The sequence below is a fragment of the Carassius carassius genome, chromosome 13 (assembly GCF_963082965.1).
Source record: "Carassius carassius chromosome 13, fCarCar2.1, whole genome shotgun sequence".
In the NCBI taxonomy this organism is placed as follows: Eukaryota; Metazoa; Chordata; class Actinopteri; order Cypriniformes; family Cyprinidae; genus Carassius; species Carassius carassius.
In genome coordinates this window covers 23,287,017-23,312,304 of record NC_081767.1, presented here as the reverse complement: position 1 = coordinate 23,312,304, position 25,288 = coordinate 23,287,017, and the positions used below count along the sequence as shown (strand labels likewise).

The 25,288-nt window shown below is 36.4% G+C and overlaps 2 protein-coding genes across 3 annotated transcripts; both read left to right on the top strand.

Annotated features, from left to right (window-relative positions):
- Positions 1–3: 3 nt before the first annotated feature.
- kmt5b (lysine methyltransferase 5B) lies at positions 4–6,936 on the top strand. Its single transcript, XM_059564995.1, has 10 exons — positions 4–314; positions 1,180–1,504; positions 1,595–1,742; positions 1,831–1,996; positions 2,845–2,954; positions 3,024–3,190; positions 3,296–3,315; positions 3,387–3,523; positions 4,183–4,382; positions 4,469–6,936. The coding sequence occupies exons 2-10, from the start codon at positions 1,351–1,353 to the stop codon at positions 5,797–5,799; spliced, it is 2,433 nt and encodes an 810-aa protein (XP_059420978.1). The 5' UTR covers positions 4–314; positions 1,180–1,350; the 3' UTR covers positions 5,800–6,936.
- Positions 6,937–10,295: 3,359 nt separating this feature from the next.
- Positions 10,296–23,886, top strand: LOC132156123 (choline kinase alpha-like). 2 transcript variants are annotated; one of them, XM_059564994.1, is made up of 13 exons: positions 10,546–10,729; positions 11,486–11,594; positions 12,232–12,271; positions 13,864–13,917; positions 17,660–17,773; positions 17,920–18,053; positions 18,797–18,901; positions 19,121–19,179; positions 19,278–19,365; positions 20,879–20,987; positions 21,069–21,175; positions 21,461–21,542; positions 22,019–23,886. In XM_059564994.1, the coding sequence occupies exons 1-13, from the start codon at positions 10,699–10,701 to the stop codon at positions 22,076–22,078; spliced, it is 1,092 nt and encodes a 363-aa protein (XP_059420977.1). In that variant the 5' UTR covers positions 10,546–10,698; the 3' UTR covers positions 22,079–23,886. The 2 variants fall into 2 exon arrangements, with proteins under 2 accessions (XP_059420976.1, XP_059420977.1); XM_059564993.1 differs by lacking the exon at positions 12,232–12,271 and having other exon boundaries at positions 10,296–10,729.
- The last annotated feature ends 1,402 nt before the right edge of the window (positions 23,887–25,288 follow it).

The window sequence follows — 25,288 nt, the reverse complement described above, 5'->3', positions numbered from 1 at the left end:
TATACATCTGAGTTTGTCGAGGCGTTTATAGCGCTTGGTCAACATCCAGTCACCGTTTCTTTGTGCGACGGTATTATATGGACAGTTTGGGGTGTAGAAAGAAGAAGCGAGCGTCAAATTAGCGCCGATAATTAAAACATTTTGGGTCTATTTCTTTCTGAGGCGGCTCGGTTATTCTGTCGTCTCTGTTGATCTGGAAACGGCCGCCATCTTGAATTTTAATGTAATATTTTCGGTCAGTTTTTGGCAATATGTCTTTTTTGGATTGCATTAGACTTTGGTGATGGGCAAACCTCAACGCGGAAGAGAATAAAGTGAGTATTTAGAGTACTGCGCGGATATGCTAACCGAGATCCCTCCTTGCTCAGGGCTTTTCCGGGTGTCGCCTAGCAATTTGCACGTTAGGCCTAGTTTGATAATCATTTTCGGTTAATGTCAGTATTTTTACAAAAATATTCCCAGAAATAAAAATGTATGGGGTACGATCATGCTCTTATATGTATTACTACAATGCTGGAAATCCGTCAGGAACTCTGTTTCAGATATATTTGTTCTGCCGGTTCGGCAAGTCTCATTGTTTTGTTAGCTCGATGCTAACCTTGTTAGCGTTCATCGAATGTTTACTTTAACTGCTATTTTAGACTGTTAGCCACACATTAAGCGAACTAACTCGTCGCTGAAACAATTTAAAGTCATTGTATTATATCATCATTGCATTTAGCTGTAGTAAAACAGTAATTTTGGGGCATATACTTAAATGTGGTTTGTGTTGGGATTTAAATACACCGTCGTTTACACGGGAGTGTTTTAGCTAAAGTGGATAGGTCTGTCAATGTTAGTTATCAAACATATTTTATGTGTAAGATTAATTTTATGAAATATTGGTCAATGTTGTATTATTTGCAAGACAATCTTGATTGTGAATTCAAGGTTTGTAGTTTAATTGAAGGCAGCTTTTGTTATTTCCAATAGCATCCAGGGGGTTGCGCTCTATACTCGAGAATATTTGAAAAGTAATAAACGTCTTGCAACACTGTTTTTTTTTCTAATTCACTGCATTCTAATCATGAATTCAGCTACTAATATGTTTGTTGAAATTGTGTTCGAATTACGAACATTGATCAAATACATTTATACGTTGATAAGCAGAATATAATAATGATTTAATATTTCATGTAGGTGAAGTAACATCAAAAGAAACAAGTGAAGTTTGCTTTGGAGTATCCTGGCAGATAAGACACAGATCAAGCTTCAGCCCAGTTGTTTCAGCTGTGTCCTTGTTGAATGGTTTCTCAGAAGAACACAGAAGCTCAATGCGCCTTCCCCAGACCGCCAGCTGGTATGAAGTAGATGGGAGAAACCAAGAACATGGTGCTGAATGGCAGGAGACATGGCTGCAAGTTCTCCAGTAATCAGCCCGTAAGCAAGTCCAGGCTGCAAAACACACAAAGAGCCCATCTTCGTCAAAGCAAGGGCTCCCCGAGTGCTAGGAGATGCAGTCGACGTACGTTCCTTGCAAAACCAAATTTTTCAACTATTAATACAGAATCTAAGTCCTGTTCTAAATGGTTATTCATGCTGAATCCTCTAACAGGTTGTGGTGGGGCGCCCCCGGAGGCAGAAAGGCGCCATGCCCCCTCATCTGGAATGACTGCCAAAGAGCTGTGTGAATATGATGATCTGAGCACCAGTTTGATCCTGGATCCTTACCTTGGCTTCCAGACCCACAAGATGAATACCAGGTTTGTGTTTCTAGTTTGGTAAATTAAAATTCTCAGTGTCTGCAGTCAGGAAGCTTGTCTTTCATGTTTACGTGATGCTCCTTTTTAGGTTTCGGCTAATTAAAGGTCGGCAAGGGGAGCTGAGGGAAGTGATCGAGCTTTTTAAGAAGCATGACAACCTGGAAAAAGCTTTTCAGGCTTTGACTGCTGGCGACTGGACGAGACATCACTTTCTCAACAAGACGAAGTCCCAGGAAAAGCTCTTCAAAGCGCATGTAAATCATACATATTGAAAGATCTCAGTTCATGATGACTGACATGTTTTTTTCTCTCATGTCCTGGCATATTTATAGTAATGTGAATGATATGCATAGTATTAAATATTTAAGATGGCAAAAGATTAATATTTATTTATAGAATTAATTTATTTAAAATTTTATTATTTGTATATGTGACCCATGCCGGCAAAATTAGTAGGAATGCGCAAAGGCTAATTTTGAGCTACAGGCAAAAATAAAAAGTCAGAAATGTCGATTGAGGTTTTCACTGAGTTCATTAAGCCCTCATCTAGCAGTACCAATGCTCCAAATAATAATTTTAGATGTTTAATTACCTTTATTTGTACGTTTTCTCGGAGGAGTACCTTTTTTATGCTCACTTATCATGCTGAGTGTCATCCAAAGCATGTGCATAAAGGCACTTCTGATTGTGTGAAATACTGATAAATATATACATATACACAGAATTACAGTATTTAAGTATTTACTCAAACATAATCGCTTGTGTCTTAAAGGGATAGGTCACCCAAAAATGCTTATTCTCACTCATTTTGCACTGGTCACATATACATATTTGCTCCATATACATAAATATTAATATTTTAATGTCACATGTAAATGTTTATTTAATTGATTTGTTTATAATAAAAAAGAAATTTAAATGGATTATACATGTAAATACTAAATGTGATATTTAAATATACGTTTAATATTATTATTTGCTACAATATTAATATCAAATGTACTTTAATATAAATACTTAATATTTTACTGTTTTTGGAAACATGGTATTTATGCAATGTAATGTTTACATACTATATTTTTTTCCTCTCATGTCCTGGTAGGTGTTTGTATACCTTCGCATGTTTGCTTCAGACAGCGGCTTTGAGATCCTTCCTTGCAATCGCTACTCCTCTGAGCAAAACGGAGCCAAAATTGTTGCAACAAAAGATTGGTGAGTTAACGTTTTTTTCATGTAATCAAATCATTTTCATCGTGTACTTATTTACTGTGCACATTACAGGAAGAGGAATGATAAAATCGAACATCTTGTGGGCTGCATCGCTGAGCTGTCTCCCAGTGAAGAGAGGATGTTGCTTCGACATGGAGAGAATGATTTCAGTGTCATGTACTCTACACGCAAAAACTGCGCGCAACTCTGGCTCGGACCTGCAGCTTTTATTAACCACGGTATTTGTCTTTTAGATTTTAAGTAGTCAGACCTGATCTGTAAATTATTCAATTATACTGCGGTATCTTTTTGTATTAAATTTAAGGTGTTTATTGTTTTTACAGATTGCCGGCCAAATTGCAAGGTAAGTTCAAAGAGGCTAGACCCTGCTTTCTATAAGATTTACATTTTACTAACGTGTGCTGTTTGTTGCAGTTTGTGTCAACAGGACGAGATACCGCCTGTGTGAAGGTTTTGCGGGACATTGAACCGGGGGAAGAGATCTCTTGTTACTATGGAGATGGATTCTTTGGAGAAAACAATGAATTCTGTGAATGCTATACTTGTGAAAGGTATCATATGCTGCATGTGTATAGATTCTCATGCTTCTTTCTGCAGTTAGGAATGAATGAATATAACAACATTTTGTATTGGAAGATCATTTATAAATGGCTACTTCATGCAGTTCTACTGACAGAATGCTCAAGTAGTAGTTTAAACATGAATTTATGAATACATGAAGTATTACATTTAAATGTTTAGGCTATTTAATTGAATTCAAATTAATATAATTTTTTATTTATACATTAAATGTTATATTTAAGTACTAACATATTAATATTGTTTAATATTGTTTAGCAATATAAGTATAGCATTTATATGTAACATCACTATTTGCTTTTTCATATTCTCTATAAATATTTGAATGTTATTAGTATGGAATTATATTGACTAGTATAATGTAATTTTTAATGTAATATTTAAACAAGTATTCTTTATAATAAAATGTCATTCTTCATGTTCATTTATAATTTCATAGTAATATTTCATATTAATTTATTTGCTTCAAATATTAATTTAAAATGTAATATTTAATATAAAACTTATATTAAACTTGATCATTCAGGGTTTAATGCTAAAATGAAACTTGTATTTTATTATTAATTTATACATATTTGCTCTAAATGTCTGTTTACTAAATGTAAAAAAAAAAAATGTTGCTTTTTGGCAGACGTGGAACTGGAGCTTTTAAGTCGAAAGCAGGGTTGCCCGTGGAGACTCCGGTTATCAATAGCAAGTATGGCCTCAGAGAGACAGACAAGCGTCTGAACAGACTGAAGAAGCTGGGAGAAAGTTGCAGGAACTCTGACAGCCAGTCTGTCAGCTCCAATGCAGAGGCAGACTCTCAGGAACCAACCACTGTACAAACATGTGAGAGACCTGTAAACACTAGACCTTTATTAATAATGCTGTTACAGCTCGAGCTCACCATTTCTCTTCCTTTCATTTTTTTCCAGCATTACGTAAGAGGACTTCACAGTCCTGTGTCAAAAAGCACGGAGAAGCTAAAGCTGTAACAAGGCAAACTCTGTCAAGCACTCCTCCTTCTACCTCATCCTCTAAACGAAGTCAAGCGGATATTTTAAGTTTACCAAAGAGACTTAATTCAAAGCCCACACAGCGTTTGCCTAAAGGAAGACGACGATGTCGAGGTGCATGGACGAAATCTTCTAGCCGTGTGAGTGCTAGTGGGAATCTCAAGGAGCCCTCCAGACGAGAGACAGACAGACGCAGCTCTGGGGGCAAAGGTAGCTTAGCGAGCCCATCAGAAAACAGTCAGAGCTCTTCGAAGGGTGCTTCCCCATGCAAGGACAGCATACTTTGCCCTTACAGAACTCGTAGGTCCACAAGGACCTCTCTCGGTGCTCATGTGGTTGATGGCACGCAGGCATCAAGTCAGCCGTCTAGCCCGGGTGTAGTCATCAAGTCGGAGCCTGAAGAGCTCATGCCTGTGACACCAGGGCACCAGATGAACACCCCTAGTTTGGAGACCAGCTGTCCTAAGAAAGGGACGTGTCCTAGACGCAGGAGGACTATAAAACAGGAAGACTCCGGCTCCTACGGGGAGTCTTTCCTCCAGGAGGGATTGCCTGACCTGCGGCACGCGGTTCGGGCTGCAGATGTAGCAGATTGTGGGAAGGTAGTACTCGGCCTGCCGGACCGCCACCAGCACTACAATGGCTCGACTAAAAGCAGCAAGGCCCTGCGCCGAGGCAAGGGCAAGAAGAAAAGACAGATCACACGCTACGACGCTCAGCTGATTCTGCAGAACAACTCAGGCATCCCCAAGATAACACTACGCCGGCGTCGAGACAGCAGCAGCAGTAAGAATGACGCCAGAGAGACCAACTCCTCCAGCTCATCCAAAATCAGCATCAAGTTCAGCAAAGAGCACGAGAAGGACCGAAGCAGCTCATACGTGGCCAAACTGAACAACGGCTTCAGCCACGGCTCCCACAGCAGCTCCACCAAACTTAAGATCCAGCTGAAACGGGAGGAAGACAGCACGGGTTTGCATCACCCTTACCCAGAGGACGTCACCTTGGGCATCATGAAGCGTGAAGCGGGGGATGTTCTGGATCACAAGGCAGGTGCTCAGGTAGGTCAGAACATGGAAGTGGAATCGCTGTCCTCTGAGGACGAAGAAGAGGACTACTTTGATAACGAGGATGATTTCATCCCGCTCCCACCAGCAAAACGCCTGCGTCTCATCGTGGGCAAAGATTCCATAGACATTGACATTTCCTCCAGACGACGAGAAGATCAGTCCCTCAGACTCAATGCATAAGCTGTGTAAATATCCATTGTTTCAATCATGTTCATTTTGAACATATGTAATTTAAATAGAAAATGCAAATGTACAATTAAATCATGGCAAAATATCTTTCTTTACTTTTTAGTGATAGCACTTCTTTGTTTCCTTACTATGAATATAAATATTGTAGAAAGTGTACAGGTTACGTATGAATTCTATTCAAGTCTGATAATGTGCAGATATTTGTTATTGTCCAGCTTTTCTGTTTTATTCCATAAACCCTCTGCTTTGTTTGCAAGATGTTAATTCACTTATGGGAAGCATATGCATGGTTTCACCTCAAAAGGTTGACACTTCATATTTCAACAACAGCGTTCCCATGCACAAGAATCATGTGTGTCTCTCCTTAGCTTGATCTGGATAAAGGGAATTGTTGAGTAAACAATGTGCAGAGGAGCTCAAATTTATGCAGATCTCTCCACTTCTTTTGTATTAAAATATTCATTTGTCAGATTTTTTGGCCATGGAAGGCCGTGGTGCTCATTGTGGTGGCCTGGTGCTGGTCCATTAAGATATTGGACGATTGAATTATTATTCTGTGAACGTCAGACCCTTTTTGTGTGACCTTGGAAGTCCATAGAGAATTGTGTAATACAGATAAAAGTCCTCAAGAGATAAATTGTACTGAAACATCAATCAAGAATCTGTTTTCCTGAATCATGGTCATTGTGGTATTCAGTACATTATTGATTGACTTCATGTGCATTTTGTGCTCTGCCTAAAAATTATAAAAATGAAAAAATAATTGCTAAGGTATTCAAATCGGTTGTTTGTGTTTCCATTGTTGATCTTATAAGTAGGCAGCTGCCATATTAGGCTATTTTTATTTGTACCTTTTTTCTATCTTTTCTTTCATTATATTCTTTACATTCTGTAGTGTCAAAGGTTTGCCATCTGCGGGCTTTTAAGAAGTCATCAGCTTCTTATCCTATTGATCACAAAACTCCTATGGTCTCAAGCTTACAAACTGACTCTTGAGAGCATCATGACAGTAACAATGTAGGATGTATACATAATCTGGGGGCATACTGTTCACTCTGTATATTCTGGGACTTGTTTTTATTTAACTGTTTTAAGTACTTGAAAACTATAAAACTCATTTTCAAGATATTTGCTTGTCTGATGTCATTATTAGATGTATTTGTAGTTTATGTGTAGTTGCAGGTTACCATACTCAATTGTTATAATTTTCTAGATTTTCTGCACAAATACAGCTACAGAAAGGATGTAAATATTGTGAAATTTTGTTGGAGCCAAGAGGACCACAAAATTATATTGGTATCTTAATTTTTAGGGTCAGTTCTACCTTTTGAACGTTTATTATGAACTTTTTAAATGATAAAAAAATCCGACTTACAATAAAACAAACATGCAAAGGGTGGGGAATGTGTAGAAGTTTAGCCTTTTTTTCTTAAATAAAATCACATAAATATGGGCAGTTGTGGTTAATTATTTTTAGTATTGCTGAAATTATTTTCAATACTGCATATTTTCTGAAATTTTTGGGTTTGCTGGTGCTTGGCATGCATAGTGCAATAAAGTGTCACCAACCACTGATTATATTAAATCTCATCTAAAGTTTGAGTATCATTTAGGTCATCGCATTATTCCTGTAGCCTGGAACAAATTTTTAATTGGTGGCTCTCTCTCCCTCAGGCCCAATGAATAGGTTATTCCAGTGATTGTCAATCCATTTCCTGGGGACTTTACATTTTGTATTTATTATCTTCCTTATCTAACACCTCATTCAGGCTTCAGGAACAGTTTGAAAAGCCTTATGATTGATAGAGGAATAGGGGCCCTTGATAACAGGGTGTGTCATTTTTCTTTGTATTAGATAGCTGGTTGTATATGTACAATTTTTTTAATTCCTTAAGATATAACTTATTGAAATGTTGAAACTTTTTATGCTGATTAATGAAATCTAGCAATTTTTATTTCTTCCTAATTTTAATGCCTTTCCCTTATTTTGTTGAGGTAGGATTATAGATTATATTTGAAAAGTTTTTCTTTTCATTTTCGTCTCACTGATTCACGTGTAGTTTCTCACCACAAAACACCAACATAAGCAAGGCGACTTGTGGTGTGCGTTACTTGTGGAGATACACAAACTACTAATACATCATGACTAATACATTAGGTTCCCGTCAAGGTCATGTGACTACAGAGGACTACTGTTCGGAACTGTAGTCAGACCCAGAGGAATGATCAGAATCAGAATCAGAATCAGAATCAGAAAGAGCTTTATTGCCAAGTATGCTTGCGCATACAAGGAATTTGTTTTAGTGACATAAGCTTCCAGTAAACAGAGACAACAACACACAGACAAAAAAAAAAAAAAAAAAAAAAAAATTTACAGGAGATTTACAAATTGGCAAATAAATAATAATGGAATAGGATCAGATCGCACAGACCTGAAACGTGTGAAACGACACGTCTAACCACCAGCCCCCTCACCCCCCCCCCCCCCCCCCCACGTCCTAAACCTAAAAAAAGAATTTGGGGATGGAATCTTCTTCTGCACTAACAAAACAGGCAACAAACATTAACCAATTTGAGTAAATTTATTATTCTATTAAACCAAATAGGCTAATCAAGAAAATTATTATTTTTGCAATTAGCCCATATAGGCCTAGTAAAAATAAATAAATAGTAGTAATATGAGTCAAACCTTTTTAAAAGATATATTATATAATGTGCATATCCTACTAAACAGGTGCAATTTGTTTCTGGATTTCCTTCTACACACTGCATGATTTTTAGCAATGCTATAATGATAGGTAAACATTTATAGCCTGAATACACTGTAAGTCGCTTTGGATAAAAGCGTCTGCTAAATGCATAAATTTAATTTAATTTTAAAGATCATTGCAAATCACACTGTGCAACATGGATCTGATAAACTATGGGTACACATGCATGCAGACTGTATGCTGAATCAGCATGCTGTAATGGTAAACAAAAAGAGCATGATGAATCACACTTTGCAGTTGTAGTTTTGTAGGCAATTCCTACTTTGCAAGGACAGTCTGGCACTTTGGACTCAGAGTCTGTAAGTACGTTTTCATATGTAAATGATTTGCCACTGATGACTTAAACCCAAGTTTTGAGCAATGTTGAGTAGAGCTTATTTATTGTTTCTCCGATCACAGATGTAGACATGGATTTATGTTTACATGGCGCGATACGCAATGCGTAAAAAGACAGTATACGTCATTATAATCAGTAATTATGTCTCCACTGGATGCAACAAATGCCTCATTTATAATTGATTTAAATGATTTAGTTTTTTTCCACCGGTGTTCTGACACTGTAGTCAGGCCATCTACGCTTATAGGGTACATATGATGTTGCTAAAAAGAACAATATGTTGTGTATTTGGTGTAAAGAAATGTGTTTATGCGGTTTAAGGTTTCAAAAACACATTATTTTCCACATAATGTACATTATTGTCAGAGCTGTCCTTAGGGGTGTGCAGTTGGTGTGCTCTCACCAGCCCAGAGCAAAAGTGGGCGTTTATCACCATGTGGGAGTTTTCCAACTGCTGGGTGTTTCTAAATCATCCAATCTAAATGATCCCCCTTACCCAACTCCACCCCTAAACCTAACGTCACTATGACGTCAACCAATCAGGTAACATGCTGATCTGGTAACTCCCCTTACTTTCCTTCAGAGACCTATACTTTTACCGTCTATGATACTTGCCCGTGCATGAGATCACCCCAGCCCCCCCCAAACCAAGAACGCGATCGCAAATGGACCAAGTGGGGCCCCACTCACATATGTACATATGTAAGCCTCTCTGCCAGTATCAGGAAACAGTCCTTCATAAAATGCGTTGCACATATCAAAATATTTGGGTTGAACTTTTATGGAACAGTGTTGTAAATACAACTTAACCACTGATAAATAATTGTGTCCTCTTTTGGCAGGCCAAACATGTATTTTCGCTTTCACAATGAAACAGCGTCTCCACAACATGATTACCAAAATCCTGACCAATGTAATCTACGTTGCTATACAGACACAATTAAAAATAATTCATAAAAAAGGAGATCAAATTGTTGTTTGCAAACAGATTCTTGTTCTACAGCTCCCCAGGTACCACTGTGGTGATTGTCATCTTACTTTACTGTATAATTTTTTAATAATTGCTTACCAAAATCATGACGTATGCTATTTATGTTGCTATACGGACATATTTGAAAAATTCATAAAAAAGGAAATCAAATTGTTTTCTGCAAACTCCACCAGATTTTTGTTCTACATCTCCCCAGGTACCACTGTGGTGATTGTCATGTCACTATACGTTCCTATAGGGACACATTTTACAAATTCTTTCCTTTAAGGAATTGTTTATTGATTTAGTAGCTCGAGTTTGGAATGAAGGGGACGTGACTCTGTTGTCCAATCAGAGAGCAGAACGGGTGTGGTCGGATGACGTGAGGTCAAACCCACTCGACTTCAACGTACTGCGCACGAACAAATGCGTCTGAAGCAGTGTGTTCTTTACTATTGTGCGTACGGTTATATACGGCATCAGATAGCCCCATTAAATCTGCGTTTAAAACATCTGACAGTTATTAAGCTGCACAGAGAGCCTGTGATTTAATTCATTGCCTGCAAATTTTAATTATTTACGTTTACACTAGTAACCAACAGCAAAAATGAAGACTAAATTCATCAATGGCGTGTCTTCCTCGCCTACAATGTCTCTGGGTTTATTGGTAAATGAGAATGTTCTCGAAGTCCAGCCTGACAGTGAGAATGACTGCAAAGACATCATCCGACCGGATGAGCCCGACCACCAGACAAAGCATAAGGCGTATCTGTGGTGCAAAGAATTTCTTCACGGAGCCTGGAAATCCATAGATGAGGATGATTTCCAAATCTCTATTATCAGGTATTCTGGTTTGCAAAATGACTAAGAATGTAAATAACTGTGACATGAATGGTTTTAAGTTACTTGTGTCAGAGACGGTGTTCTGACGACGTGTGCTAACGTTACCCTTTCAGATTTAATTAAATGGTAGCATTATTGGATAGCGAAAAGTGCTACGTTACCTATCAAATTTAGCTTCCAGGATGATATTAATAAGATGCGAGGCTTTATATGTACACCTAACTTACCACCCAACCCTAAACCTAACCTTACAGTAAGATGAATACAGTGTTGGTAGCATATAGGTTTCATTAAAAGTAACGTTACTCGGAAATAGGCGACACATTCACTGAAATCGCGCAATGTTTCCTTTCATAAAATTATTTTGTACCGTAAGTTTCGCTTTTTTGATCAGAAGATAATAAAAGATTGGGCGATTCTACAATAATGTGCCTCATTTTTCCATTAACTGTCTGTCTCAAAACCGAGTGAGCTGCATACACAGAAGGCACTTCCTAAATAATTTTTACAGAATAAATTAAAATGCAGGGACTGTGTCTTAAAGCCTAGTTATGTGCCTTAAACAACGTTTGGAAAAAGGAAAATAGAATACAAAAAATGTGTGCAGAATTTCTATGCATTTTTAATTAATCTCAAAACGCTTTCTGTTAGGAGCATTATTCTTAGTGATGTTGTCTGGATTCAAATAAGGATGCAAACTGATTCATTGTAAGAATGCAGTTATTTTCTTTTCTAACCTATATATTTTGCTTCTAGGGGAGGCCTCAGCAACAAACTGTTCCTCTGCGCTTTGCCAGAGAAGCAACCAAGCACTGGAGATGAACCACGAAACGTGCTGCTTCGCCTGTATGGACAAATTCTGCAGGTGTGTTGTTAGTTTCTTTTTACTTGGTGAAATGTTAAAGTATGAGTTAAGTGCCATATTGCATAGTCAAGTCTAATAATTTGCAATAAGTAGCAATGTAGTAGCATTCTTGATTTGTAATTTTAGTTTTTTTAAAAATATGATCAACTTGATGCTTAGTAAGATCCGCTCCCATGCCTTAACCATTTCAACCCCAAGTTTTACACAATATATGTTAACTTTTAAGATTTATATGTCAGGTTTTTGTGTTATGTTCCTGTAGTAAGCTGGGAAGTATACATACATGCATACATACATACATACAGGACGTGATTGCCAAATGTTAAATCTTGCCATTTAGTCTGAAACTAGGTATTGTGTATCTGGGATAATTTGAATGGCAGTAATTTCAGTTTAAACCATTAAAACAATTAAGCAGTATTCATTTGTGCGTTAAACTAACCAAAAATAACTTGTAATCATGGTTTTAGTGACTGTTGTGAGATATTCATACCTAATTTCATTCGACAGAATGGGTATTAAATCGCTCCTCAAACAGAGATTTTGTATTTGTGTTTGTTCCCTCTAAATTTAAAGAGGCAGTTTTTATTGGGTGATGTACCTCCATCGCTGTACTTGCGTGTCTTCTTTGCCGTAGGCTTCCCAAAGGAGCGTGCCTTGAGCACTCTTGTTTCCAGGTGATCCCAACATAGCACTCACGGTACAGTATGTGATCCCTGAAGCCACAGCATTGTCTTCAAGTTTATGAGCATCGCAGTCTTTAAAATCTTTGAGAACTAAGCTCACAATGTGCTCTGTCTAAAGTATTTTCTGCCTCTATGTCTGCTTTTTTTCAACTCTTTGTTACTCCTTTGAAACATATTTAGATGCTGTTTACATTACCAAAGGAGTTGCGGCAGTGAATTATAAGATATTTTGGTGGCATTCTACTTTTTTAATAGAGTAACGCTTTAGATTAGGGAACACATATTCACTATTACCTGAGAGTTTTCCCTCGGTGAACTCCTAATTTGATGCTTAGTGATAGTAAGGGAGTTGTTGTAGTAGTTATGTTTCGGTATAGGGTAGGATTAAGGGATCTAGAATATGGTCATGCATTAATATGTGTTTTTTATATGTATTAATAAACAGCCAATATGATAGTTATATGCAGTGAATGATATTCCATAGTGTTACCTTTAAAATTCATTTATTATGACATATCAGTAGCATTATGATAATATCAGCCTTGCTTATAAAGGGCGTGCCTTATGATTATTGTTCATGTAATGACATAATTTTTAGCAAATGAAAATATTTTCTGTATTTTTTTATTTGTATTAATATATTTCAAGTAAAATTTAATATATAAAAAATATTAGCTATATTATATGACAGATAGGTCAATATTTTCCTAAATTTAAGTAAGCTATAAATGCGTGAAGTGACTGAATGTTCTCTTTGGGCTTTGGTATTTGATTTTTGTAATGATGAGCTGCTTTTAATCTCTGGATGTTTTTAATAAACAGCTGTCACGAAGCTTGTGATGTCATACCTGATGAGGAGTCAGTAGGTCCACAGTCTATTCAGGTGTTTAAACGTGAAAAAAGCATTGGTTGAAGTCAAATGACAAATTCCAGAGTGTGTGGACTTTGCTACACAGTGATTCACAAATAAATTCATTAAGTTCATTAAGGCATTTTATATGAGTTAACTTGAAAACTGTGCACCAGTAGTAACCTGTGCTGACCTTTATTTAACTAGACACACTTTATTGCTGTCACTAGCATTCTCATTGCTCTTGTGAGATTTACATAGTGTTTATTACCATGGACACCAAACCCTTTATATATTTTACTTGTAATGGAGTATAGCATTGTGTACTAAATATTTGTGCTTGGTATCAATGGAATTTGTTTTTTTATAGTTGCTGTTATAAAAGAGTTTGATTTTTTTCCCGCACCTGTGGTCATTAAAGAATATTTTGGGTCAGCATCCGGTAGAGTCAAACTTTTGCTCAACAGGCCATACATTTCTATCTCTTAAGCCTTTCTAAAACTCTATTCTTTTTCTTTTTTTTTATCACACAGTTAATGCATTTGTTTAATGCACATTCTTACTGTGCTGCCAAAGACACAGTCTCAATAGTTCATAGTGGGTGACTGTCCCTGATCAGGAAAATAGCTCTGTCATTTAATTTAGCTGTTTTATGAAGATGGTTAAATTGATATGTCACATAAACAACACCTTGTTCTTATGGATAGTTTTTTGCTTTTTCTCTTATTGTTAGATGTCCTGTAATAAAGGGGATTCCAGACAATCAAACACTGAAAATGACTTTCAAGTAAGTAAAATTAGCTAAGTTCTGTTTTTCTATTGTTTTTATGTAAGCAGAATGTGTCATTATAGAGTTGTGTTTCTATAAAAGGTTTTATTCCACATCATCTGACATGTTTTTAAAGCAAATATAAGGCCAACAAGAGTACAAATTCTTAAAAGCATTATAGTTAAACTGCTGATATTGTATGATTACCTCCCATCCCATCATTCTCAAAAGCCAAGGGACAAACTATTTGGGTCATCAGAAATGTTTTTTTGGACCCGTCTCAGTTGTGATTTCAAACCTTTAAGTCAAAATTTTCCATGAGCTCTCAGATTTATTATTGTCACATTCTTGTATTTTAGTATATTGTCTTTGGTGAAAAAATTGATCAATTGGGACCCCTCTTTTTAATGCATCACAAAATAATTTTGTTAATCATTTTTGTCTTGGTTTTTTTTTTTTTTAGTAACAATATAAAATAATTTTTAAAACATTCTTAAAATTCATTTTTACAAAAATTGTATAAGGTAATATGATTTGTGTTCAGTTAATACATCTTCAATTGAGTTTATTGTTCTTACCCCAACTTCACCACTTTTTATATTAATGCTTAAAACTTAAGAAAAATGGTCCAAATATAAATATAATTTTTTTTTTAAGAAATGCTAATTAAATTTAACGATTTTAAAGTTATAAAGTTTATAAAAATTATATAAAAATATAATTATTCTCTGAAATCAATTCTATATTATGCAATTTTGTAATATCATCTTGTTCTAACAATATTTAAATATTTGTACTCAAAACGAGGATACCGGTATTAATTATAATTATATATTAATTATTATATTATAATTAATAGTAAGAAAATTATTTTACTGTATAAAGGTTCATATTCATAGCTACATGGCCCAGAACTGAGAACAGCACTGAAACGCATCCCCTGACATACTTGAAACTTTTCCGAGTTGCATTATTTGTCTGAGAGTCACATAGCAGTGCATCCTATTAGAAGCTTATCCCAGCATTAACCTCGCTGTCTCGGTTCAGCATCAGCTGTCTGGCCTCTGCAAATTTAGTTTCTGTCTGTTTTGCATGTGTAGTTTTATGTGCATTTATCTTAGGTGCATCCACACAGGGCTGTCAGCAGTAGTACTGTTTAGGTGGACTTCCCCTCCTCACTGGACATTGATAACACCTGCATGTAGATACTACCCTTGTGCTGCTGTGAACTGATCTGCTTCAGTAATCCTGTGATTATGCCTTGTGTATTAACAGGCACTGGAAAAACCCAAGCAGCTGCTGCTCAGCGGTCACATGACCATTGCTTAGTCAGATAACAGGGTAGGGAGGGAGAGAGAGAGAGACTGTTTAAAACCTGAAAAATGCTGGCTTTGCAGGCAATATATGAAGGTTGGAAGGCATCAATCTAATGTAACTGATCGTTGAAGGCAGTATTGATTGATGTATCATGCGCACTGTTTAGCTATTTGGTGAAATTAATAAAAGTTCCATCTAATGGAGTGATTGAAAATTAAATAGATTCAATCATTTCCCCTTTTTACCAAGAATTAAGTAATTTAAACCATGTCGTCATTTAAATATTTGGTTACGTTTGAAGCTCTTTTGAATTTGTTCTAGGTCAAAGGTGCCCAGCCCTGTTCCTCGAAATCTACTGCAGAGTTCAGTGCCAACCCTAATCAAACACACCATTCTGTAATTAACAAGTGTTGTTGAAGACATTAATTATTGTTAGTATAGGTGCATGAGACTAGGGTTAGATTTCCAGGAATAGGATTGGGTACCCAGGTTTATAAGAAATTAGACACACCTGCTTGTAATTGTTATGTAATCCTAAAGACCTTTATTAATCAGGTGTGTTTGATTAGGGTTGGGACTGTGTACTGAGCAGTTGCCCTTAGGGCTGAAGTTGAATTGTCTTAAAGCACATTAAATTATTTTTAGGAAACCTGTCTGAAACCAGTTTCTGTAGGCATATGTGTCATTTTCATATAAGAATGCTGTCTGTTCAATCATTTGACTCACTGGACAGCAGACCAAACTTAAAGTGCCAGACATTTCAGAACAAATTTGAATAAAGCGCCTGTGTCATTGTCACATACTGTGTTACAAATTTTGAATAAAGAATTAGAAATCTCTGATTCTCCTGATACGTTTCTAATTCCAAGGCAAGCCAGTGATAGTGTTTCCGAAGTATGTTTTGAGGAAGTTTAATTTCCTTCCAGGTTTTTCCATACAGATTATCCTCCAATGGGAAGGCCATAGTGTCGTGTTTAATTTCTGAAAGAAACGGATGTTTTTTTACCCTGCAGGTCAGCTGATATTCCCTCAGCAGGTTTGTGTGCCCTTCTTGCTCAATGTCAAACATTGCGATGAAATGAGCTCAGTGCTTTTACCTGACTTCTCTAAATTGAGCTGTAGTGAGATAAAAGACTCAAGCCCAATGCATTATATGACTTTTATTATTAGTATTTAGCAAAAGATTTCTGTTGTTTAAATATGATACTAAATAAAGGAACACCTATGCAATGCGTGCTTAATGCTGCCTTCAGCTGCAACTGGGAAACCTCCGAGTCTGGTGTTCATTATCATAACATGTCACACATTCATGTTTGAAATGGAACACGAATTAAACCAAATAATAACTATAATATCCCTACAGCTTGTTTCTCCGAACTTGGCTTCCTTTCACAAGTGGAACACAAAAATATAAATCTTGATTAATGAAATTAATTAATTGAAAATATCAAACAACGACAAGAAATTGAAATTTTTGAGTATGATCTTTTCAAAGAATCAACTGATCCAGTTTATGAATCACACTGATCTGGTTCCTGTTAAGTGTTTTGTGGTTAAATTTTGGTCTGTTCCTCACACAAAGTTACTGCATGACTTATTTTTTCATTTTGGAGATTGGCAGCCCAGTTCTTAATCACTTTCATTTTACTGAAAAGAGTTGCCATGTTACTCAGCAGAGAACGTAGGAGTTTGTCAGTTTTCTTTCTGTATGCTTTATGTTTATAATATTGGTATGCCTGATTGTGATCAACACTTTTGCACAACATTTTCACGAGACGAATGTCATTCCAAGTTAATGTTAATAGAACACCCTTTTGAATCATCCATGATTGCAACATCAGCCCTACCAGGTTTGGATTCCTAAGGCAATTGTACAAAGTACAGCATTCAATGATTGATAAATATTGGTAAATATATAATCTCTTTGCCACATATTTTTTGGTAATCTCTAATAGAAAGGAACGAGTAAAAGCAGAACTATAATGTGTTTTGAAAAATTTAGATATCTTGCACAAGTACTTCCCCCACATGGGATGGGAGCTCTTTCAGTTCTGTGTATTAACACTTGGCAAAGCCTTGTCCAAAAACAGGCTTAATGTCATTGCTAGTTAAGCAGCCACAATTAATGACTGGGATGTTTGGCAAGTTCTGCCTCGCTCAGCACAATTGCCTCTCTTGTTTTTTTCCCCATTTAACTCACTTTGCTCCAGCACTGCCCTTGAATTTGCTTCTGCCCATCACAACTGTTACAAAATGGCTGGCTTGTAGCTTGAACTGATTTCAACAAAATTAGCATCTAAGTTTTGAACTAAGGGACTGAAGATCCAATCAGACTAAACTAAGCAGGGTTTCATTGCAGTCTGTGTAGGTTGCTGACCGTTTTTGGCAGTTGATATCATTTGTTGAGTGTCTAAACTGTATCCGTATGTTTTTGTGTTTGCAGGGAGCTGATGCCATGGTACTGGAGAGTGTGATGTTTGCCATCCTGGCTGAGAGGGAGCTTGGGCCCAAACTCTATGGCATTTTTCCACAGGGGAGACTGGAACAATATGTCCCTGTGAGTCTTAAAGTTTGCTGCTATGATGATTGAGAAGATAATCTGGATGTGAAAACATGTGATTTGACACTAATGCTTATGAATCCCTTTCTTGCAAATTGCAAAATGTTTTTTTAGTGTCTAACACATTCAATGTTTGTCTGCAGAGTCGAAAATTGTCCACAGATGAGCTGAGTGTCCCTGGTATATTTGCTGAGATTGCTGAAAAGATTGCCAGATTTCATGGAATGAGAATGCCCTTCAACAAGGAGCCAAAGTGGCTGTTTGGCACCATGGAAAAGTGTGTGATCATAAAACATCTGTTGAATTATCACTTGTCCTATGCTGAAAACCCTTTACCTAATTTGGTTGTTCTGGACAAAAATAACTGGACTTTTAAAAACTGCTTGTAAATTGTTATGCTACATAATAATAACTAAATCATGGATTCAGTCTTTTTTATTATTAACTCATTTTCTTTCAATAAGCACAGGTTTGAATTTCTTTTTTGGAACTTATTAATTTTAGGAAGATATGAGCTTATGAATCTGTATTTTAGTGAATGTTTTGTAGACTGGTCATTTTTGACTGTGAGCAAAGTCAGTAGGTTTTAGTCCTATGTGATAACATTAAATAGCATTTTTAGGAAAAAGAAAAAATGGCTAGAACACAATATGAGGGTTAAGTAAAGGCTGTCTAGTTTGTTTAAATTCGTAGAAATGTTCATAGTGGGTGGGGAACTGCATCCTTACTGTCGGGATGTTAACAGGATTGAGCTTTTCTGGTGAAATTCAGTCTTCATGTCAACAGTATAAAAATAAAAACACGATTTATGTAAACCCGGTTCCCTGGAAGATGAATTTGTACTGTTTTGTGTTTCCTGTCTTATGGAAAACCCAATAGTCTTTAGCATTTCCACTGGGACATAAATATAGATTACCAACATTTATCATCTCATACTACTGTATGAATTCTACCGTTAGCTTTCTTAATTGCTAAAAATAGAAGACTTACTGTCTGTATTTGCCTGTTTCTACTGCACAGGTACATGGATCAAGTGCTTCAGCTCACCTTCACCAGGGAACACCATCTACGCAATTTCTCCCGCCTTTTGAGCTACAACTTGCCTCAAGAGATGGACAGTCTAAAGTAAGATCTTTATTATCTTGATTATTCCGTTTTAGGGGCATTGTCTTCTCGTCATGCATTTCCAGCGTGGTTTTTATTAACATGCTTTATCATAACCCCTGGAAACTGTTCACACTTTAAGAGATTCGAGAGTGACTGATAGCAAGATAATGTATTGACAAATGCATTCATTATAGACGTCTTTTGTATGTTTACATAAATGGCTGTTTGTGTACACAGGTGTCTACTTGAATCTACTCCCTCTCCTGTTGTTTTCTGCCACAATGACTTGCAAGAAGGTTAGACATGGATTTACTGGGACTGTCTGTATTTCATTATTGTTGCTAACAAAAATCCACCAATGCTTTATCAAATGGTGCTGCCTTGTTTTTAACAGGAAACATCTTGCTCCTGAGTGGCCGTGAGAACTCAGACAGACAGAGGCTCATGTTGATTGATTTTGAGTACAGCAGCTACAGCTACAGGTCTGTAATATTCATAGTCCCATTCATTCCACACGATTCCTCACATGCTGTATCAGAAAAAGCATATGCAGCTAAATTCCAAGAAAACAGCCTGGTTTGGTTAACAACCAGATGTTTGATGGGAATTAGGTTTTGATCTATTACCTCCCACATCTTTGGAGCTGAATTAAAGAACTTTTTGATTCTCTTTTTTATTCAAGACCACTTAGTTGTTTCTGATAAGTTTGGGTGCCCCATTTCTAAGAAAGGACCTCTAGATGTTGGGGTTTGGCATTGATCCCACACTGTTGCTAGGTTACTCGCATTCTTGCACGTGCTCAAACACAGGTCTCACAGAGGATCCTCGGGCAAATAAGCTCCTGACTGTAAACATGTTCTTTTAGGAGCCTGGTTTTGTTAAAACCCTGTTTTGGCAAGATCACTGTTCCAGTGGTGGGCAACAAGGGTCAAGGCATGCTTTGTTTGTTTTCCCATCCTGCCATCCAAGTGTAGTCTCCCAGGGCATAAGTGACCCATGTTTAGGTCCATTGACAGCGCTTGTCCAGCAAAGTGGTAGGAAATGAAGCCGGGTTTCCCAGCCACAGAGATGTGTGCTTTGTTCAGTTTCCACTGCAGCTGTGAGCCTCTTCACAAAGAGTCTTTTTACTAATGGATCTCTTTCAGTTTGATAAATTAAGAGTCATGTTTTGTCTTTTTTTTGTGTGGTTTGGCTGAAAACTGGTAGAAACCTAGTGACCTGGCTAACAATATAATTTCAATCGTGGCAACACTTTGTAGTTGTTTTAGCATGTTAATAGATATGACAATGTTAGTATAATTAAGGCTTAGTGGACTAAATCTGCAACACACTTTGCTACTGCAGAGCAAGTATGGATTTGCTACTGCCAGTTGATATACAGATCCACTGTTGTTAGCATGTAAGCTATGTTACTGCTGCATTATTAGGCATACATAAATCCTGTAGCAGATTTAGACAGGTGGAGCTAGGGGAGGTCGAGGGTATAAGACTCTGATTGCACACTACAGGACCAGCTTACAGCGAATGTTGTGCAAGCAATCTGATTGGCTGCAGAATCAGCCAATTAGCTTGTGCCATTTAATACGCAACTGCATTGTTATCTAGAGTAGAGTTTCCAGAGTTTCATGACAGACTAGACATTTATAATCTTCCCAATCATCAATAGGGAAATTTCAGTTAATGCTGCACTTCAGTTCACAATATTTTAGACCAGGAATTTTAAAAATATTACCAGTGATTGGCATTTGTATTCGGTAATAAATGTATTATATATAAAAGTGCTGATCAGCCCTACACATTATTTGAAGCCCATCAGAACCAAATTTATTCATTATTTATTGAAGCTGATCTGAACAGCTTCCAAATGTTATAATATTCTCATGAATGAGGGAGTCAACCAAACAAATAACCAATGATTTCAACACTCATTATGCATTATTATCACATTAACAAATGTTGTTGATGGGGTGCTGCTCTCCTTTCTTTCTCCCACAGAGGATTTGACATTGGAAATTTCTTCTGTGAGTGGACTTATGACTATACCTACGACAAGTTTCCATTTTTCATCACGAACACCAAAAATTACCCCACCAAAGCACAGCAGGTTTGTATGTCTTTTTTTAGTACTTTTGTCTCCTCTTAAATCTAATAACCAAATGACATTGCATTTGTTTTGTTTTCTCAGATGCATTTCTTTCAGTGTTATCTGTTGGAATCTCATGCTGGTTTTGAAAACTTGAGTGAGGAGGACCAGCTGAAACTCAAAGAGGACATGCTAGTGGAGGTTAACAGGTGATATACTTACCTCAGATCTATTTTAGGCAGTTTTACACACATTTTGCCATCAAATTGTAATTTTATAGATGATTATGTAATTTTTTTTTTGAGATTGCTGATTTTGAAATGAGGCCCATACAATCAAAACAACGAGGCTATCCATCTTGGGTCTTGTACTGTACTACTGTAATGGATATAAAAAAGACATTTGGACCAAGTCCAGCACTGATTCACATTTCCAGAGACTTCCCAAACGGTCTTTCCATCTGTACTTTGTGAACTCACTGCTCTCTCAATTAGGTTTGCTCTGGCCTCCCATTTCTTCTGGGGATTGTGGTCCATAATCCAGGCCAAAATATCAACTATTGAATTTGGGTACATGGTGAGTTATCACAAGAAAACTGTCAAAACTTTCTGTGTGCAGTTGCTAATGTTGAGGTATTACGGAGTTATTCCATTGTACACAGTGCAGCTCTTAGGTAAGACAAGAATTTTATCAACGGGCAATCAGATACGTAAAGATACGGCCTTTGGAATATTTGTACTGACTCACAACCCTTTGAACAGTACACAAATACTTGTGAGGTCAGGGTAGCATGACTGTAAACCTATTGAGTGTGTACCACAGTAATGTTTCACAGTGATTTTTTTAATGAAGTTTGAAATTGAAAACTGAGTTGAGTGTCTTAACAATTTTAGAAAAATTAAACGTGTTCAAGGTTAAGATACTTCTCATAAAACAAAAGGACAGTGACACCCAAGATAGTCCAAATAATGTGCATATACCTTGTAGAACTGCTCTTTTATTAATATATATAATTTTTTATATCTTTAATCATTTTTTCTTACTCTTTATAGGAGTATGCCATGGCCAGATTTGATGCATACTTTGAGCTGAAAAAAAAGCTCATGGTATAAAGGAAACATGCATAAATTCCCAACTGACTGAAAGAAGACGGAACAACGCTCCTACGGTGTCAAGGAAAGAGCGGAGCAGATTTTGAATGTTCTTGAAAGAGGATGCATCTGTAGTAATTCAACCATGCTGCATGGACCAAAATCAATGCAAAGTATATATTTAAAATGTGCATTGAGTGTCCACATATGCTGCTTTTCAGTGTTTACAAGTTTAAGCTTCTCACATTTAACACACCAGCCTAAGCTTCTGGACAGTTGGAGAATAACGTGAATAACGAGGTCATGTGCCAAAAAAAAAAAAGGCTAAAAAAAGATTGTAGGTCAGAGTTTAGGAGCGCAAAATATTTTATGCAGCTGCAGTTTGATTCACAAGTCACAGAATAGTGTGGCAAAAAGTTCTTCATACTAATTCAAACCATGTGGTGTTTCTTATAGCCTAGTCATCTGCTGTAATGTTATCTATATAACCGGTGATAGAAGATGACTGTGAAAGAGTAAGGTTAAAAAACTGGACCTTTTACCAGAAATTGGTAGACCAAACTGTGTTGCCACTGTGGTTGTGATGATTCAGTATTGTGTTTCCAAGTTCTCTGTTTCCATTTTATGCCACCTTTTTGGGGGGGAAAGGGGGCGTCCTTTTTACTTGATGATTTACCTCTTTTCGACTTCTAGTAGATCATGTCTTATTTGATTTTCTAGTAGATCCGCATGATGTGAAGTGATGATGTGAATACCTGTGGGACTGCACCATCTGTGTGCTCCTTAGGGGAGAGATGGTCTGAACAGTGGAAAACTATTATGGTGTTGACCATAGTGATATCATTCACCTCTTGTTAGAGGTGCTTGTTTATTTTATAAGAATTTGATAAGTTTGAGATTACCCGCCTGTATATGATTTGATACTGAATTGATAACTGTTAGATATTAATATAAAACTTTATATCAATCTGTTCTTAAAATAACAGCATTTTATTTTGTACAGCAGTTGGTCCAATTACAAATTTCGTAGTGATTTTTTTTAATGCTATACAATTGTTTTACAAGTGAACAATATTTACTTAACGCATTTAGTTTTGCATTTTGCTTTGTATAACCTTAAATTACGGTTAAAGTAATGTTTATTTTTACCATACTGTTTGTTTGAAATGTAGGTATAGTGAAACAATTGTGTTAAGGCAGTCTTACTTTTTTTTGCTAACAGTAACGTCAAAGGCACTTTCTTTAAGAGTTCTGTGAAAAATGTTTAGTACTTGTAAATGTAACTTTATTATTATTTTTCTGTAATGGAAAATGTATATTTCTTAATAAGAAAGTTTTATGTGTCTTTATTGAAATAATGTCAGTGGATCTCTTGGCCCCCTCTTTTTTACTGTACTATACTGGTGATCAATTTATGTCTGTTTCACACCACACATCATCACACATATATTAAATCATATAAAATTATATATATATATATATTTACGTTCCTATATAACTGGTCTCTATGGTTCTCGATTTTTGGAACATTAGTAAATGGAAGGGAAAAGTTAAAGTATAATGTAAAACAAAAGAATAATTGAATAGAATTCCTTTGTAGATTAAAATCAGTCGTCTAAACCAGCTTTACTAACATGTTAACATCAATATAAAGCTTCTGATGCTTATTCTCTATAAACACATTAAATGTATAAATATATATATAAAAAAATGAGATCGACATTTCTCATTATAAAAGAGTTATGATACGAAACCAATTCAGCAGAAGTCAACATTTTGTAATGTACTAATTCATGCTTTGCATTTGTGAATAAAGGGTTGCAAGATTATTTTGTCTCCATATGTCCTTTTCTTTTTTCTTTTTCAGTCCGTTCAGTCCAGTTGGAACTAGAATCGAATTTTATGATGCCAGGGTTCCAAATCTTAATTCAGTGATGATAATTATAAATGTGAAAATTAGTTTAATAATGGAAAACAACATAAAACGGCAAACTGAAATGGAAGGGAAGAACACTTGTCCAGAAAACATACATTTACAGTGGCACAATTCAGCTTTCGACCATAAAGCAGATTCAGGCAAGCTGTTTTCTAAAAGTAATGACCGAAAATCAATTGTAATATACATAATGGCAGCACTTTTCTAGAAGATTCTCTGCAGAGATTCAAACGGCCAGTCCTTTGAAACTCTTGCACTTCAACAGGTGTTGATCTACAGTCAGAAAGATGAAGTCACAGGAATAGAATTCAGTTCCATTTTTGAAGAGTGACTGTAAACCTCCGAACCCAAAAATCACGTAATGAGTAATGCAGTTAAATGTCTTGCCCTTTGATGACATCTCTTTCACTCATCAAAGTTCATTGAAAATTATCTCAATTGTCAAAGTTCTGAATGAATTCTATGACTGGAATTTGAAGCCTGACTTTTAACCTGTTTGACTGGAACACATGCCAATGCATAATAAAGAAATGGTGACACGCAACAAAGGGCAGGAAATGTTTTGTTTCCAAAACTGCCCTGTAGGGTACACTGTGTACGGTTGGGACAAAGGGACAGCTGAAACACCTTAATAATGTTTCAGCATCCTGTCTTATAAAAGTTCAAGGATGTATGATTCTCGAATCTGAAAATATAGAACAATGTCTATTTTTAGGGTTAAGAATTCCATTTGACCCTTTTCTTTTCACATTAAAAAACTTTTTGTCCTTTCATGACCGTAAAACTGAACACTGATATTCTATAAGTTGGTGCTATTGGTAAAAACAATTCCTAATTATTATACATAATCTTTTGCAGTTATAAAAGTAATGAGAGTGGATTCGTGAGTGTCGTGCCAGTAAGGTGTCCCTGGGCAGCTGAATTATTATTATTTATTTTTATGTGTGGGAGGAGGGAGGTTTTTGGCTCTTCTTTTCGATGACACAAATGGCAAAGTGAAAGATCTGGCTGTAGTTCAGAAGGCTGGAGATAAAGGAGAGCAGGACAGACAGGCAGGCAAAAAAAAAAACTAAAAGAAAAAAGTTTGTTAACATTGTTTTTGAACCATTCGCGTTTTCAGCCTTTTTGCACGTTTTTAAGACACAAGTTGAGCTTTTTCGCCATTTACAAGATGTTCTGACTTTTGCTGGTTAACACTGTGGTGAAGATTGGAACTTACGTTGAGGATAGGCAAATATAACTATCTAATTTATGTGTTATTACAGTAAAATAATATTTTTCTGTTTGTCGAACTT

What these genes read in the sequence shown, in the direction of transcription:
- LOC132156123 (XM_059564993.1), top strand. Translation starts at nt 10,494, where the DNA reads ATGAAGACTAAATTCATCAATGGCGTGTCTTCCTCGCCTACAATGTCT. An exon ending in ACCCCACCAAAGCACAGCAG is followed by an intron (nt 20,988 to 21,068) that starts GTTTGTATGTCT and finishes TTGTTTTCTCAG; the next exon opens with ATGCATTTCTTTCAGTGTTA. An exon ending in CTATTGAATTTGGGTACATG is followed by an intron (nt 21,543 to 22,018) that starts GTGAGTTATCAC and finishes TACTCTTTATAG; the next exon opens with GAGTATGCCATGGCCAGATT.
- kmt5b (XM_059564995.1), top strand. Translation starts at nt 1,351, where the DNA reads ATGGGAGAAACCAAGAACATGGTGCTGAATGGCAGGAGACATGGCTGC. An exon ending in TGCAGCTTTTATTAACCACG is followed by an intron (nt 3,191 to 3,295) that starts GTATTTGTCTTT and finishes TTGTTTTTACAG; the next exon opens with ATTGCCGGCCAAATTGCAAG. An exon ending in GAATGCTATACTTGTGAAAG is followed by an intron (nt 3,524 to 4,182) that starts GTATCATATGCT and finishes GCTTTTTGGCAG; the next exon opens with ACGTGGAACTGGAGCTTTTA.